The sequence below is a fragment of the Trematosphaeria pertusa genome (genome assembly GCF_010094035.1).
Source record: "Trematosphaeria pertusa strain CBS 122368 unplaced genomic scaffold BU26scaffold_20, whole genome shotgun sequence".
NCBI classification, from domain to species: Eukaryota; Fungi; Ascomycota; class Dothideomycetes; order Pleosporales; family Trematosphaeriaceae; genus Trematosphaeria; species Trematosphaeria pertusa.
Window position 1 is genome coordinate 303,246 of NW_022987231.1, and position 14,876 is coordinate 318,121.

The 14,876-nt window shown below is 55.4% G+C and overlaps 9 protein-coding genes across 9 annotated transcripts; 5 read left to right on the plus strand and 4 right to left on the minus strand.

The window, feature by feature from the left end:
- Positions 1-315: 315 nt before the first annotated feature.
- On the minus strand, positions 316-471 carry BU26DRAFT_385900 (uncharacterized protein; the record flags this gene model as incomplete). The annotated part of the gene is made up of 1 exon (XM_033822632.1): positions 316-471. A coding segment is annotated over one exon (156 nt), but the record flags the coding sequence as incomplete, so codon positions are not given.
- A 1,150-nt stretch (positions 472-1,621) lies between these two features.
- Positions 1,622-1,903, minus strand: BU26DRAFT_409807 (uncharacterized protein; the record flags this gene model as incomplete). The annotated part of the gene is made up of 1 exon (XM_033822916.1): positions 1,622-1,903. A coding segment is annotated over one exon (282 nt), but the record flags the coding sequence as incomplete, so codon positions are not given.
- A 115-nt stretch (positions 1,904-2,018) lies between these two features.
- On the plus strand, positions 2,019-2,399 carry BU26DRAFT_438774 (ankyrin repeat protein; the record flags this gene model as incomplete). The annotated part of the gene is made up of 1 exon (XM_033824306.1): positions 2,019-2,399. A coding segment is annotated over one exon (381 nt), but the record flags the coding sequence as incomplete, so codon positions are not given.
- Positions 2,400-3,265: 866 nt separating this feature from the next.
- Positions 3,266-3,730, minus strand: BU26DRAFT_438662 (uncharacterized protein; the record flags this gene model as incomplete). The annotated part of the gene is made up of 1 exon (XM_033824299.1): positions 3,266-3,730. One exon carries the CDS (start codon positions 3,728-3,730, stop codon positions 3,266-3,268), a length of 465 nt encoding a protein of 154 aa, XP_033677319.1.
- Positions 3,731-4,622: 892 nt separating this feature from the next.
- BU26DRAFT_510724 (uncharacterized protein) lies at positions 4,623-6,259 on the plus strand (the record flags this gene model as incomplete). Its single annotated transcript, XM_033827254.1, has 2 exons — positions 4,623-4,644; positions 4,701-6,259. 2 exons carry the CDS (start codon positions 4,623-4,625, stop codon positions 6,257-6,259), a joined length of 1,581 nt encoding a protein of 526 aa, XP_033677320.1.
- A 213-nt stretch (positions 6,260-6,472) lies between these two features.
- Positions 6,473-7,781, plus strand: BU26DRAFT_524470 (uncharacterized protein; the record flags this gene model as incomplete). The annotated part of the gene is made up of 3 exons (XM_033830292.1): positions 6,473-7,069; positions 7,134-7,456; positions 7,563-7,781. Exons 1-3 carry the CDS (start codon positions 6,949-6,951, stop codon positions 7,779-7,781), a joined length of 663 nt encoding a protein of 220 aa, XP_033677321.1. The 5' UTR covers positions 6,473-6,948.
- Positions 7,782-8,319: 538 nt separating this feature from the next.
- BU26DRAFT_570997 (uncharacterized protein) lies at positions 8,320-9,074 on the plus strand (the record flags this gene model as incomplete). Its single annotated transcript, XM_033834091.1, has 2 exons — positions 8,320-8,507; positions 8,597-9,074. The coding sequence occupies 2 exons, from the start codon at positions 8,320-8,322 to the stop codon at positions 9,072-9,074; spliced, it is 666 nt and encodes a 221-aa protein (XP_033677322.1).
- Positions 9,075-9,708: 634 nt separating this feature from the next.
- Positions 9,709-11,376, minus strand: BU26DRAFT_510726 (uncharacterized protein; the record flags this gene model as incomplete). Its single annotated transcript, XM_033827255.1, has 2 exons — positions 9,709-10,461; positions 10,546-11,376. The coding sequence occupies 2 exons, from the start codon at positions 11,374-11,376 to the stop codon at positions 9,709-9,711; spliced, it is 1,584 nt and encodes a 527-aa protein (XP_033677323.1).
- Positions 11,377-11,852: 476 nt separating this feature from the next.
- Positions 11,853-14,666, plus strand: BU26DRAFT_571000 (uncharacterized protein; the record flags this gene model as incomplete). The annotated part of the gene is made up of 1 exon (XM_033834092.1): positions 11,853-14,666. One exon carries the CDS (start codon positions 11,853-11,855, stop codon positions 14,664-14,666), a length of 2,814 nt encoding a protein of 937 aa, XP_033677324.1.
- Between the last annotated feature and the right edge of the window lie 210 nt (positions 14,667-14,876).

Genomic DNA, 14,876 nt, shown 5'->3' on the forward strand with positions numbered 1-14,876 from the left:
CGCAGGCTGGCTCTGGCAATAGTTAAATCACATTTATTATGACGGTACAGAGCAGAAGCTCTAGAGTAAAATGCCTGTATTCGTTTGTTACCGGATATGTAAGGCGTTATAACTGAAAGAGCAGAAGGATTGGATCCTTTTGCTCCGGATATCGTTCTATCGCTCTCATTTCCGCGCCTCGTAGCCCACTCGCCCCCGGAGAAGATTTCGAGAAAACACCCTAGCCCTGCCCAACCTATTGCGTCCACGACTCATTGTTGCTTCGTCGCTCGAGCTAAACAAGCTGTACATCTAGGATTGATGTGCATGCTTATTGCGCCGGTGTCGAGCGAGCAAATCCTCCCGGTGATACGTCCGGTCGCATTCCGGACACGTAATCTTTAGTGATTCGTCGTGGATTTTCTTATGACGCGGAAGGTCACGGGCGCGACCAAACGATGCTCCACAGCCAGGGAAGTCGCAGGGGTAACGACGCGCTCCTTCGACTTGCACGGCTTGAGCAGGATCGTCGACTTGAACTGGATCGTCGACTTGAACGGGAACCTCATCTTGAGCGAGATCGTCGTCTTGGCGGGGAACCCCATCTTGAACAGGATCGTCGACTTGAACGGGGACCTTATCTTGAACGTGATCGTCGTCTTGGCCGGGGAACTTATCTCGAGCGGGATCGTAGGGTTGGCCGGGTAGGTCTAGGGCTTCAAGGTGATGTTGAAGTGGATCTCCGATCATTGCTGGGCAGTCTAGCGTGTTGCAGATGCAGACCCTACGTTGGCCTCTGCTGGCGGCGCGATTGCATTAGCGTAAAAAAAAAAACTCACGTGACCTCATCAACATCGTTAGAGCGGTTGTCGGTATAGTTCGACATGGTATAGACCGTAGATGAAAGGGCTCGATAGAACTGAATGGACGGTAGGATAAAGCGCAAGAGTTTGAAATATGGTATGGCTACTCTGATGAATAATTGGAAGGTTGAAATCCATTGAAGGGAAGAAAGTCCAAGTGATAATAAAAGACCCCACCGAGCAGGGAGCGCCCACGACCAGGGAGCGCCCACGACCGGGGGGGCCCACGATCGGGAGCGCCCACCAATAAGGAGCGCCCACGAACAGGGAGCGCTAACCCATGGGCGCTCAAATCAACACGATTATCCTCTCGCGCTGTGCCCGTCCTACATGCAGCCCTCCCAAACACAGACACATCTCTTCATTCTCTATTAGAAACACCTATCAGTTTAGGAACTGCCACGCTTCCACAGGATGGACGTTCCTCGACCAGAGCCACCACCCCTCGCAAATCAATGCAGTGTCTGCGGTAAACAATTTAAACGAAGTCGCGATGTTTACCGGCATAAACGCATACACACATATACTCGTCCAAGATTTCCCTGCAAAGTACCTGGTTGCCGTTTCCTAGGAGCAGCTCGGAAAGACGACCTGCAGAAGCATATGCGCAAGGCGCACGCCATGCAAAACATCAAGGGACGAGTTATGCTGGATGAGGTTCAGGTTGCCTACAAGCAATCATTAGAAGAGCAAAGGAGTTCAACAGAATGTGTTAACTTACTGTCGGCGGTGGACATGGGAAGCTTGCAGTTAGCCGAGTATTTGCTCGGGAACGGAGCCGACGTCACTGTGCAGTCGGAGAAGGGTTTATCGGTATTGCACTTGGCTGCAGCGGGAGGGCATGAGGCGATACTTAAGCTGGTTTTGGGTTTCCACAAGCTTGAAGCCGACTCGAAGGACGACGCTGGACGGACACCGTTGTCGTGGGCCGCGCGGAACGGGCACGAGGCTGTCGTGCAGCTCCTCCTTAAAAATGGCGCCAACACCATCGAGGGGGATTGGGAAGGACGGACACCGTTGTCGTGGGCTGCGCGGAACGGGCATGAGGCTGTTGTACAGCTCCTCGTTAATAGCGCCAACACCTTAGAGAGGGATTGGACACCGTTGTCGTGGGCTGCGCGGAACGGGCACAAGGCTATCGTGCAGCTCCTCCTCAAGAATGGCGTCAACACTCAGATGACGGATGTGGAAGGACGGACACCGTTATCGTGGGCTGCAGAGAACGGACACGAAGCTGTCGCGCGGCTACTCCTCAAGAACGGCGCTGACGCCCGGGAGATACGTAGGGGAGTACGAGCGCCGCTATCGTGGGCTGCGGAGAACGGGCACGAGGCCACCGTGCGGCTTCTCCTTGAGAACGGCGCCGACGTCCACGCGAGTAGAGGAGGACGGAGGGCGCTTTACGCGGCTGCGCAGAACGGGCACGAGGCCACCGTGCGGCTTCTCCTTGAGAACGGCGCCGACGTCCACGTGAGTAGAGGAGGACGGATGGCGCTTTACGCGGCTGCGGAGAACGGGCACGAGGCCACCGTGCGGCTTCTCCTTGAGAACGGCGCCGATACCGGAGGACCATGGACGCCGCTAGGGATTGCTGCGCGGAACGGGCACGAGGCTGTCGTGCGGCTTCTCCTTAAGAACGGCGCCGACATCGCGCGGGTAGAACTGGCGAGGGTCGCGTCGAAAGGGCATGAGGCTATCGTGCGGCTGCTTCTTGAGAACGGCGCCGGCGTCTACGCGAGTAGAGGAGGACAGATGGCGCTCTACGCGGCTGCGCAGAACGGGCACGGGGCCGTTGTGCAGCTTCTCCTTGAGAACGGCGCCGACACCGAGGCCAGAGGACTATGGACGCCGCTAGAGATCGCCGCGCTGAACGGGTACGAGGCCACCGTGCGGCTTCTTCTTCAGAACGGCGCCGACATCGCGCGGGCGGGACTATCGCGGGTCGCGCGGGAAGGGCATGAGGCTATCGTGCGGATTCTTCTTGAGAACGGCGCCGACGTTGACGGGGATATATCCTATCCGACGCCGCTATCGCAGGCCGCGGAGAGAGGGCACGTGGCCATCGTGCGGCTTCTCCTTGAGAACGGCGCTAATATCCAGAGGGCTGATATTGATAGTGGAGATACGCCACTATTACTGGCCGCAAAGAGTGGACATAAGGCTATCGTGCAGTTGCTCCTTGAGAAAGGCGCTGATATCCAGGTAACAGACTGGGAAGGACGGACACCGCTATCGTGGGCCACACTGTATGGGCGCGATGTTGCGCGGCTGTTGCAGGCGGCGACGTAACGGCGCTTCTATTTATTAGCTTACATCGCCCTCTTCTTTCGCCTGTCTTGCATTGTTATTCCAACAACCATATTTTCGTTTCGTCAATTCTCTACGTGTAACGATCATAATCTCAAATGGTAACGTCTGCAAGTTCATCCATGGAGAACCGCTCTATCCCCCGTACTCCACAGAATCTTAATCTCCCACTTCTTAATCCTCCACAAGCCGTCGCCGCAATCCTTGACAAGATCTATCCAGTACAAGCACGCCCCCGTGTACGACGTATCCTCGGGCGTGAACGCATCGTCCGGCCGCACATGATACGCTAGCACGTGGGCGCTCATGGACGCCGTGTCCGCGCCGTCCTTCAGCTCAACGCGGATATTGCTGGTGATATGCGTGGTGACGAGGTCGAAGAGCCTGAAAAAGAAGTCACTGATGGCGGGCCAGCCCTCGAAGGTCATGGGGCCGGCGACAACGGTCATGCTTTCGTTCTTCAGGCAGCTTGACTCGAACAGGGCCCGGTTGTTGCTGTCGATGCCGAGCATGCAGCGGTGGAGAGCGTCGGCGACGGCTTTGCGGGGACTGAGGGCTGTGAGTGTGACGGGGTCGGCCATTTTGCGGAGGGTGGAAAAGAATGGTACTGGGGGGTTCTTGGCTGGGATATGGTTGCTGTGGCCTGTATTGCTCTTGCATTTTAGCGGCAAAGCTTTGTATTTAATTCTTCCATCCGAACTGTCACTGTGAAATGACGGATTTACCGGATTTAAAGATGGGAAGGAAGAAGGCTAGAATTTGCGGAGTTACAAGACGGGAATAAAGGAACTACGCGCCTGCTTCTATTCGTGATAGAAGTTAGGCTGTTCACCGAAGTTGGTGCTGCTTGCGAAATCGTGATGGTGTGAAGACGCGTAATACGAGGTCTATGTGGAGTTGAGGGCGTTAAAGACGCCACGGTCGTAGCACAAGTAAGGGAGATGGAAATTGAGAGGGACATGGAAAACGCCTGACTGAAAGACTGAAGACGAGGCACTCTGCGAACCTCCTTCAGAGTGTGCGCAGCGAGAATGCGAACTGCTGGGATGCCCCGGAGGCTGTGCAAATCGTGAGACTCGCGCGGCCGGCTTGCGCAAGCTTTCTTATCCCCGACGGCAGCAGCACTTGGCCTAGGAGTCGGGGATTTTCCGCCCGTGTTTCATGGACAGTCGGACCCGAGAACTGTGGATGAGTGGAGGGGAGTGAATGGCGGATGGTTGGGGGTGAATGTTCCAAGAATAGCCATGCTCGCTTCGGTTAGCGGGGATCGTTCCTGCAGCGGCTCGTCATTGGTGGACCGTGCGGCCGGGAGCTCACCCACAGCCACCCACCAGCGCCTCGAAACGCGTGTTTGCAGTGAAAGCGCCCGCTCTCTCACATATACTGTGTGCATACACTCATTACACCCCGCGCCTCTTGTCTGCATACACACTTTCTTCTCAAGCAAACACGCCCCGACCAGACTATGACGCCATGTTAGACGAGGCGCTCCCCAGTAAGCCGCCCAGCCTTGCCTGCTGCGAACATGTTCCCACCACTGACGACCCGCAGCATTCTTTCTCAAGCCCGCCACAGACAAGATCAAGCACCACGAATCCTACCTCTTCACGCAGAATGGCTCCGAGCCCGACGCAGCCTACGCCCTCACCCACGCCGACCCCGCGTCCAACGGCGCGAAGAACACGTACGCCGTAGCCCTCTTCGACTCGCACAACCCGGAGATCCTCTATGGCGAGGTGCTGTCGAGGCCTGGGTGGTCGCAGCCCTCGCTCTCGCAGGAAGAGATCCGCAAGAACGGAGGGATCCCGCCCCTGCCGCAGCCCATCTTCCCCACCGAGTTCGCCATCCAGCTGTACAACCCGGACCAGCAGATTGTCATAAAGCAGCAGACGTCCAAGTGGAGCGGCACTGTGACGTACGAGTTTAGCATGCCGCAGACCTCATTCAGGACACCGAGCTCGTCAAGTCTCGACCGAAGCCAGAACGACCCAGGCGCGGACGCTGCGACTCCCCAGATAAACTTTGTGTGGAGGAAGGAGGGCAGGCTCGGCAAGGACATGACATGCTATCTCACCGGCAAGTCTACCGACCCGACGGGAAAGAAGGCGAAGAAGAGCAAGGAGCCGGACATCGCCGTTGCCCTCTTCTCCGGCCTGAAGGAGATGACCATTATGGAGTCCAACCTCTACCGGGTAGAGATGGAGGACTACAAGGGGCTGGAGGTCGTCTTGTTACTCGGCGCAGCAGTCATCAGGGATCTGTTCTACAGCAATCCGAGGGAATCCTATCACATCATCGATCCGAACTCGCGGAAGAACAGCGGAGGGGTACGAGGCCGGAAGGGATCATCACCGCTCGAACCAGCCAGCATCACACCACCCGTCATGACTCCTCAACCCCCTCATCCACCCCAACGCCCTGCACACCAGCCATTGCAGCCGGCTAAAGGCGCTGCATTGAACGGCTTGTACAATCACCCGTCGCAGAATGCCTACAAACGCTCATCCCTTCCACCGCTCCAGACAGGGAGCCAGCCCGCACGGCCACTGGATCCCCGATCGCAATGGGAGATTGACGCCGAGACTGCCCGACTAAAGGCTCAGGTTGAAGCCGAAGCGCGGGAGCAACGGCGGCAGGAGGAAATCAACCGCAGAGCGAGACGGAAACAAGAAGAGGAGGAGGAGAGGAAGACGCGACAGTTCCTCGAGAACGAGGAAAGAAGGCGAAAACAGGAAGAGAAGGAACGGAGAAGGCGAAAAGCTGAGGTAGACAAGGAGACCGAACGCCTGCGGAGACAATTTGGAGATCAGAGTAATCTCGTCCCGCCAGCACAGCCACAGCAAAGGCACTCCGCGCCGCTTCTTCAGGGCCCGTGGCAGCGGCCTTCTCACGGCCCCGCCCCCGCGCAGCCGCCTCGTCCCCAGGGTCCGTACCTGCAGCCACCAGGCCCTCAACCTGCAGCATCGCAGAGTTCCTTCTTCAGCAACGGCTTACCCAGGCCCAGCGCTCAGCAGCAGCAGAAGATGAAGAAGAAGAGCTTCTGGGGACTGCGGAGCTCGAGTGAGTCGAACACGAGCACTTTGAGGAAGAAGCAGAGCAGCATGTTCTGAGTATGATATCCACTGGCGTTAACGGAGGTCGACAGATTGGGAATAGCGCCCGCATTTCTTGGCGTTGGGTTCTCGCTCATGTCACATTACTTTCCAGGCATGATCATCGTTGCTCTTGCTTACCTTCTCAAATTCAAGCTACGATGCAAGCACTTTTGCGTTCCTTTCGATGTCTCTGTGTTTCTTCAATATCTGCAAATTCCCTTCCTCCACCCCGCCTTTGTCCGCTCCTGCATCCCACTCTCGGCGCCAAGCGAAGTGAGCACATTTGAGCAACAAAAGTCCTTCCGTCTTTGCGATGGCTCTACACATGCAGGGCCCGCAGCCGGGGTAGCTCACGCCACAATTAGTTTGATTGGTGCCGGTGGAGCTATGGGACATCGAGACTGCTTGCTTGCAGCTGCACGACCACATCCGCGGCCCTGGGAAGGGTATTACAAGCGAGTTCTTGTCCTAGCGGTGCTACTGTGACGGAATTTCGGCAGCTATATTGCTGGAGCAGACGCCTTCCAAGGTTGGGCTATTCAGGCCCGCGGAAAGAGCTATAAAGCGCTGTGGGGTGCCCGCAAGAAGCTTCCTGCAGCCGGGTACTTTGCGCATCCTTTCCAATCGCACAATCCAACCCTCTACTCGTAACAACCTTCGATTAAAAGACTGAACGCGTGCAATTGGCCCTCAACACAGCAACAATGCTCTCCACCATCGCCCTCCTCCCCTTCCTCGGCCTCGCCGCCGCCCACTTCAGACTGCTCGAGCCCACCTGGCGCGGCGACTCCTTCGCCGACGGCGCCTCGCAATGGCTATGGCCTTGTACGCACCCTTCCCCCTCCCTTCCATCCTTCCATGCACCCACTCCTAACCCCCCACCCCACAGGCGCCAACGTCTCCGAAACCACCGACATCGCCAACCGCACGCAATGGCCGCTCACCGGCGGCAGCCTCGTCATCAACGGCTCGCACCCCTGGGCCCTGACCTACGTGAACCTCGGCCTCAGCACCAACGTGACCAACTTCAACATCAGCCTCGTGGATAACTTCAACCAGACGGGCAAGGGCGTGCTGTGCTTGAAGGAGACGGGGCGCGCGGCGCTCGAGGAGGGGCTGAGAGAGAGTAATATTAGCGTTGAGAGCTTGGACGGGATGCAGGCTAGTGTCCAGGTTATTCAGATTAGTCATTCCGGCGCGAGTCTTTATAATGTGAGTTGAGTGCGAGTTTGTTTGTGAGATGGGAGGGGAGGGGAAGGGGAGGTGTGGTTGGATGGCTTGGATGGCATTGCAGTGTGCTGACGTATCGGGTGTATAGTGCGCGGATATCACGTTCAACGCCTCGGCCGCGCTGCTCAGCGACGACGAGTGCAAGAACGGCACGGGCGTCGCGGGCGGGCCGGTCCAGAATGCGGATTCGGCGCCCACCCCCACGGGTTCTGCGGGGCCGAGCGAGAGTACGGGGGCCGCGGTGGCGATGATGCCGGGTTTGGGAGGCGGAGTGCTTGCGGGGATGGTTGCTTGGGCGCTGTTGTAGGCGTGCGTTTGGAGAGAGGTGGGACGGGAAGGGTGTAAGGAGGTGGGGGGACGGTGGGTTGGGTTATGGAGGAAAGGAGAGGAGGGAAGGAAGGGAAGATACCTACGCATGATTTTGTTAAGTTCTACGTATGAATGAATGAATGATATCGCCGACTTGATCTGCTCTTCCCCTGTGCAAGAGAGAGAAACTTTACCGGAGCGTCGGTTCACCATCCAACATCGTGCCCTTGGCCGCGGTCCAGAATGGAAGCCTCCTAATCTCCCTGCTCTCTACCAGTGGCCGAAAGCTCAAACGCGGCGAAGGAGCCATCCACAGCATGTCGCCAGTCTCCGAAGCGCCGCCGATCTGATGCTGTCGAAGATGATCAAGAATGTGCAAGCCGCTCCCTGAACCGGGTCCTAGGTAGCGAGGCTGTGACCCCTACTAAGCGGGTGAAATGCGCATCTGACGTGCAAGCTCGGCTTGCTTCGCCCGGGCCGCATATCTCCTGAAGGGCCGGGAAATCGTCGAAAGATTGCAGCAAGCTGAGCATGCGATGGAGGATGCGAAGGCTCGCGCACGGGACGCGGGCATGCTTATCCAGGATTCCGGTAGCGATAGCGAGCTGATTGAGGACGGTACCTACGGTGGCGAAGAGAGGGCAGATTGCTACATTTCTGCCGAGATATCGGCGGTGAGGGACCTGAGCGCGTCCGAAAATGGCTTGGAGAAGTGCCACGGATGGTGCCTGGGAGCCCTTGTTACACGTTGGTATCTTCAGAGACGGATGGCTGGGATAGCGGTGAGGATATAAGTCTCTTTAATTCCGTAAGCGAGGGGCCTGGGGGTAACAACATTGCTGCATCCCAATGCCGGCTTGCAATAAAGGGGCCGGATGCGGAGGGTTCGGGTGAAGACGTGAATTCTGAGGCAAGCGGCAGCAAATGCAATCACCGATGGCATGATAGCGTAGCCTCGGCGGCGTCTCTTGGTCCACGAACTACATTACCACATTACCAAGCCCAAGACGCCGATCCCGCAGTCCCCAAATTTATGGACGATTTGAACGAGGAGACGCCAGTTGACCTACGTTCTTCGATCACCGCCCGTGTGACTGCGGAGCTTAGCAGCTTCCTCGATCACACAGATGTTCCTGAGATCGAAAAGCGTGAAACCACAGTTCTTCAGCCTCAGAAGTACCAGAAGCATCACCATGCGTGGCAGTCAATCAAGCACTTAGACCTCCTGGACGCGTTAGACCCATTCGACTTCGACGACGACCCGAGCGACGATGAGAGCAAGCGACTTTAATGGCCGGATTATCGCTCCATTTGGGCTTGGCATCGCGTAGTAGTCTATTCCGAATCCAATGGTGACACGGGGGGGTGGCGGTGACGAGCACGCTGTCCTCAACGAAAAACTGGATATAAACGAGCGCACTGGGTCTGCGAGAAATAAGAACGCAGACGGGGAGAAGTTGGTCTCCCATTCGCTGGATCCAGAGTACGTCTCCGCGAGCAGCTACGTGGAAGACTAGAGGTATTACATTATTCTGTACTACTACTCAGTGTTAGAAAGGAAGGGAGTGGTTAATAAGCATATATTGTTTGCTACTCGGCTGTTGAATAGGCATGCTCAACGGCCAGGGGGAAATCACCGTGTCATCGTGCAGAACCCATTGTTTGATGACCCTATAGAGGACTGAAAAATCGACCCAGACCTTAGCCAATGCTGCCAAACTGCAAAGCCCTGAGAAAGGTAAGTAGGGGACTGTTAGGGTCCAGCTCAAAGCAAGGGGAAGTCGGTGTGATGCTGTTATTTGCCAGAACAATGCAGGAGCAGTGTATGTCGGGAAGCCGGCATCAGGCACTCCTGTGGAACCCGTCAGCAGTAGTACTACGCCGGAATCCGGATAGGAATGCCTACAATAGGCCTGTGGGTGTGATTAGCATATGGAGGCTAGGTTAGAGCTGAGGGCTCCCGGCCATGAAGCATCGGGCAGGAGTGCTGGGGCTGCATTAGCGAAGTGACCTCTGGAGTAGCTGTTGTTAATTACATACACTACGGGCGGGGCCAAACTTCTGGAGCGACAGAGAGCGAGGCGGGCTTTCCTGGCCAGTTGCTGTTCTTGAAGCTTCTGAGACGCGTCCTCGTGTGAGATCCTTAGTTTGTCAAGGGCTTGATCTATCAGGCAAATCTCTTGCTTTGCTGTCTCTATCTCTCTCACGTATGGGTCAAGGTCTCTCTGCTGGGATTCCTTTCTGGGCGCAGGGTATTTCTGCAAGTCTTCGTTGTAGTGCTTTTGAGCAATCTCTAAGTCACACTTTGGACACATCCGATCAATCTCAAGGTCTCCAATCTTGTTGTCGAGGTCGCAGATAAGATGTTCCCAGTCGGTCTCCTCCCGAGAAAGCGTTGCCATGCATCCGTGGATAGGTTCGATTGTTGTAGACTGCTGCATGTTTCTTGGTGCTGCTGTAGAACAGTGTTCAGCAGGCTTTAGACGGACTGCGGTCTCGGGGAGCGAAGCTACTCCAATCTTCTCCTTTACATGAACGGAGCTGTAATCGCTATTTACTGGCCTCTTATTAGCGAGTGAATCCTCTGCGACGGCTTCGCGGTTGTGCTGCTTGCCGGCCCGCGACGGCATCGTTGCAAGTAGCCCCGTTGCGAGTGCTCGCAGGTTGTTCAGTAAAGGCTATCCGTCCGGTGTGGTATTTTCCATTGGTTGTAACTTCTAGCACCAGCTCTTTCTCGCCATCCGCGTGGTTGCGATTGATACCATTGGGGTGCCTCGAGAGAGAGAAGCCCCGAGACCACTGTCGATAAATCGGGGAAACATCTCCTGCAATTGAAGCCTGGAGGCCTGGTTCTTGCTCGTGTCGAATTTTTTTATGCAATCCAGGTAATAGAAGGATAACTCTGGCTCAAGTTCGCCGTACAGCTTGATCCCCTTAGGAACCCTGAAGGTTTTCTTATTTGCCATGTCGATGGCACCGCTCTTTGGTTTCCTGTGGTAACATGTCTTGATCTGCAAGAGTTCGTGTGGTGTATGATTAATCGGGTGCTGGTTTGGCTGGACCAATTGCAAGTGTTCTGCCTTTCGCTTCGGTGTGTAGGCCTCGATATCGTGCGTCGTCACTCTACGGCATGTGATCGCGGATATCTCGGGATGTAGCTCATCGATGATCCAAGGGGTCTCCAGCTTCACCGAAAAGAGACCCGCTGGTGTGGGATACACGTGCTCGACACCCGGATGCCAGACTGCGTTGCTGTTCATTGTCTGTTCCAGCTCGGCATGGTAGACGATCATTGCTGGCCGCAGGTCTTCGAACTCTCGATGAGTTGCAGGTTCTGCGCGCTGTACCATCTTGTACGTTATTGGTACGGTGTGGATAACCTCGTCCAAAATTTTGGCAGAACTATTCGTTGGGTGTCCATCGTCCCACTGCTCAGGGTAATGCTGGTCATGCTCACCCATGCCGTTCTCGGCTTCGCCAGTGTCATAGAGTGCTTCATGTCCCACCGCCTGGCCATCGTAGTAATTGACCGATGGCCTAACGCCTAGCGAATGCTGACCCGCTGTCCTCCGCACTCGCGTGCCGCGTGACATTGTTGATTTGGTTGATGATCGCTCGTTTTGCCTTTCCCGGCGGGGGGTCGGTAGACGTAGGCACTGCGGACGGGCTGGTGTACTCGGTTTACAGGCTGCGACGAAGTGGAGTGTTGATATTGAAAAGTAGCAGTGGCTGGTTTGGAGGTACAGCGTCAGGCCCCGTGGTGGGGCTGTCCGGCGGAAAAATATATCTCAAGAGTGTAAGCATGTTTCACCGGGCTAGGGTGCTAACTTGATTCTCCAAAGCCGCTCTCTGCTATGTCAAATGCGAATGTCATGGTGAAAGTCTGCCCACATTGCTCTCGCACAGCCACAACCCGAAGTGAGTCTGCGACCTGTATCTCCTTCCTCCTCTGGCTAATTGATTCGCAACACTAATCAACTCTCGAGCTATACTAATTGCGACTCTACCGCCCTAACTGCTGCCAAATCGGGAATCAAAAATTCTCGACACTTAGCAGAGTCTACCAAATATGGCTGCCAATGCATCATTGAAGCGCGAACGTGTCGAATCTGCGAATGATGCCACACGTGACGAAGAAGGCCTTCGACCGCCTAAACGGGTTAAAACTGCTCGCACCGAACCGGACACTGATTCTTCCTCCCCATCACATCCCACACACCAGCCCAACCGGGAGCCCGCGCAGGGTGCTCTAAACTCCGCTTCTTGGGCGAGAGAGCAAGGCATAGAGAGAACTTCTGTTGCCCTCTCAGGTTCTGTCACTACCGCTCAGTCACACTCTGTCTCTCCGAGATTCGTCGATGGACATATTGCCCTAGAGAAAGAGGGAAAGAGATGCACCACTAAGGCTACAGGAGGAAGTTCGCCGAACACGGCGACACATATTGCCAAAAGGGTGGAAGCTGCCGATGATTACGGGCCGCAGGCAGAGGAAATATCGGTTCGACATCGCCCCAATGAAGGCAAAGTCTTTCGCGAGGAGCATTCTCCCGACTCGAAACCCACACTCTCATCCAATGGCAACCACACGAGCCCGCATGACCTCGACGGAGCGACACGCACTAGTACCGCCGACGGGCTTTCCAACTTAGTCCAAGCCTGCCTAGACAAATATGGATACGTAAAAGCATCAAACATGTCGCCTGACCAACCTCAGGACTCTCACGACGCCGGCGCCGTAACCGAATCGTTGATGCGGATCTATAGAGACTGGGTTGGGACCACTCCCAGCAGCGCCGGTTCACTCCAGCCTAAAGGCCCACCCGGATTCAAAGCATTTCATGCTCACGGGGAAACATGTGAAAACAAAGAACTCTACACCAACGGTGAAGCCAGGATGATCCAATGCTTCGATGGGTCGAAGCCAGTTCTGGCCTTGCTCCTGTCTCACACGTTGGGTCAGTGGTACAAGACATGCGTTGAACTCTCTCGAAGACATTTCTCTCTTGAAAATCAGGCAAAAGGGGCGACGGAAAAGATCCAAACGAAGAAAAATGCCGCTGTGGCCAGCTATTCCGACGCAATAAAGCAGATCCAGCAGTTGGATGCACACGTAGCTGAGGGCAAGATCGACCGTACTGAATCGCGAATGCGGTTTGATCGGTTACGAAAGGTACACAACAAAGCATTACGGCAACTGGAAATGTTAAGCTGGGCAGAAGGCGATATTAGGTCGCAGGTAAAGCGGGCGGAAGATGAATGGAGCAAGTATATGAGTTCGATCTCGGTTATCCATGAAGACGTTCTCGTCGAATGCGGTCTCCTTCCAGACTTTGGAATCGAAGTTGAGGAGGAAGACGGCGAACAGTGCCCCACCGCAGGAGGTGCGGCCATGCCTATAACAGAACAAGAAGAACAGCCATCTGAGCAGCAAGTGCAGAATTGCACGCCAATCGACACCCACCAACCCGAAGAACGCCAGTCAGATCATCCCGCTACATATGTTGCACCGCAACCGGAGACCGCATTTGCTCGAACCACAAGTCCAACGAACACCAGGAGGGATACTCACCTCGCCGAACTACCCGACGAGGCCAAACGAGACAAACTATGGGCCATGTTCTTCGAAACGAGAGGGGCCGCCGTCTCCGCCTGCAAGGCTTACGAAAATCATCGCGTAAGCTACTGCAAGGATCTTGAACGCTATATTTCCGAACAGCGTGGCCACCGTGAAGACGCCGACTTTGAGACCGAATTTGGCCCTATCCATGTCCTACGCGGCCAGGAGATCATCAAACGTTTCCGGGACGCGGAAGAAGCATATGAGATTGCGAAGGAGAATGCACGAGCAGCCGGCATCACTTTCATTACCGGTGACCTCGACATTGAATACCTTAGCAGTCTGGTAGGATGTGATAATGCCGTGCCAACGAGCAAGGTTCAGTCGAACGACTTGATCCAAATGTGGATGAAGGATGTTGATTCGAGGGAGCCCGTTCGCACATGCCCGACGTTGCCACCTTCCGAACCATGCGAGGACTCCAGTGCTGACGAGTTCGACAACCAGGGCTCGGATGCCGAGGATCGCGGGAAGATGCAGGATGAACCCGCTCTCAGGGCACCCAATCCAGTCACTGATCCCGCTCCGAGCAATGCAGCAATACAACCCAAATACTCTAAGGTCAACAGAAACCCCGAACCTACTCACTCCTCCGGGCTCAACGTTTTCACGGACGATGACTGGGCCGCTATTTCAGGATCCCCCTCTAACGGGGATGTTGCCAATGCCAACTCGAAGTTCGACGTGGCAAAGCCGGCGACTGATCACTTCGGCCATTCTCAACCAGAAGTAAAGGCCCAACATGATCAGGAATTTGACATAGATATATACGGGGATTGGAATTCATTGCACGAGGAGGCGGTGACTAGTAACGCTGAGCACGAGGAAAGCTTCCGTGGGCCTGCCGTTCCCGGTGAAGGGCCCAGCACGAGGTGGCATTCTATATTGCAAGAGCCCCGAGACCAGGATATTGGGATCACTTCCAGCCCCGCACCCGAGGAAAGGAACCTTCCTTCAAATACGCCAGTGGAGAGACCCAGTCATACTGAAGCCGAGCATAAGCCCCGACAAGAACTTCAAAAGAACGAGAGTCTCAAATTGAGCTTAGAACAGCCACGAGAGACTACAAAAACCGTCGAGCCGCAGGAAGACCGTACACTGTCCTCAGATCTGCCACCCGGTGAACCTCAGCCTATCACCGGAAAACGGAAGCGATGGATTGGAGACGAGGGATACTTCTCCACAATGGACCAGACTATAACAAACGAGGACGGCGAACCCAAGCTAGTTCAATCTCCCACAAAGAGGACGCGAGCCGGAGATTAAAGTATCCTCAAGGATCCACGGCACGGCCAAGCCCAGGGCCGTTCCTACATGGAAATCGGAGCGTTCCACAACGACAGGCGCTTACGCATACGCGGTACAGCGCTCCCTAGCAGGAGCTTTCAAAGAACAGTCGAACAAGGCCGAACGACACCAAAGTAAGTTTAAAATACCCTGTTTGGATGTTTAGCAACTAATCGAACGTTCGAAATG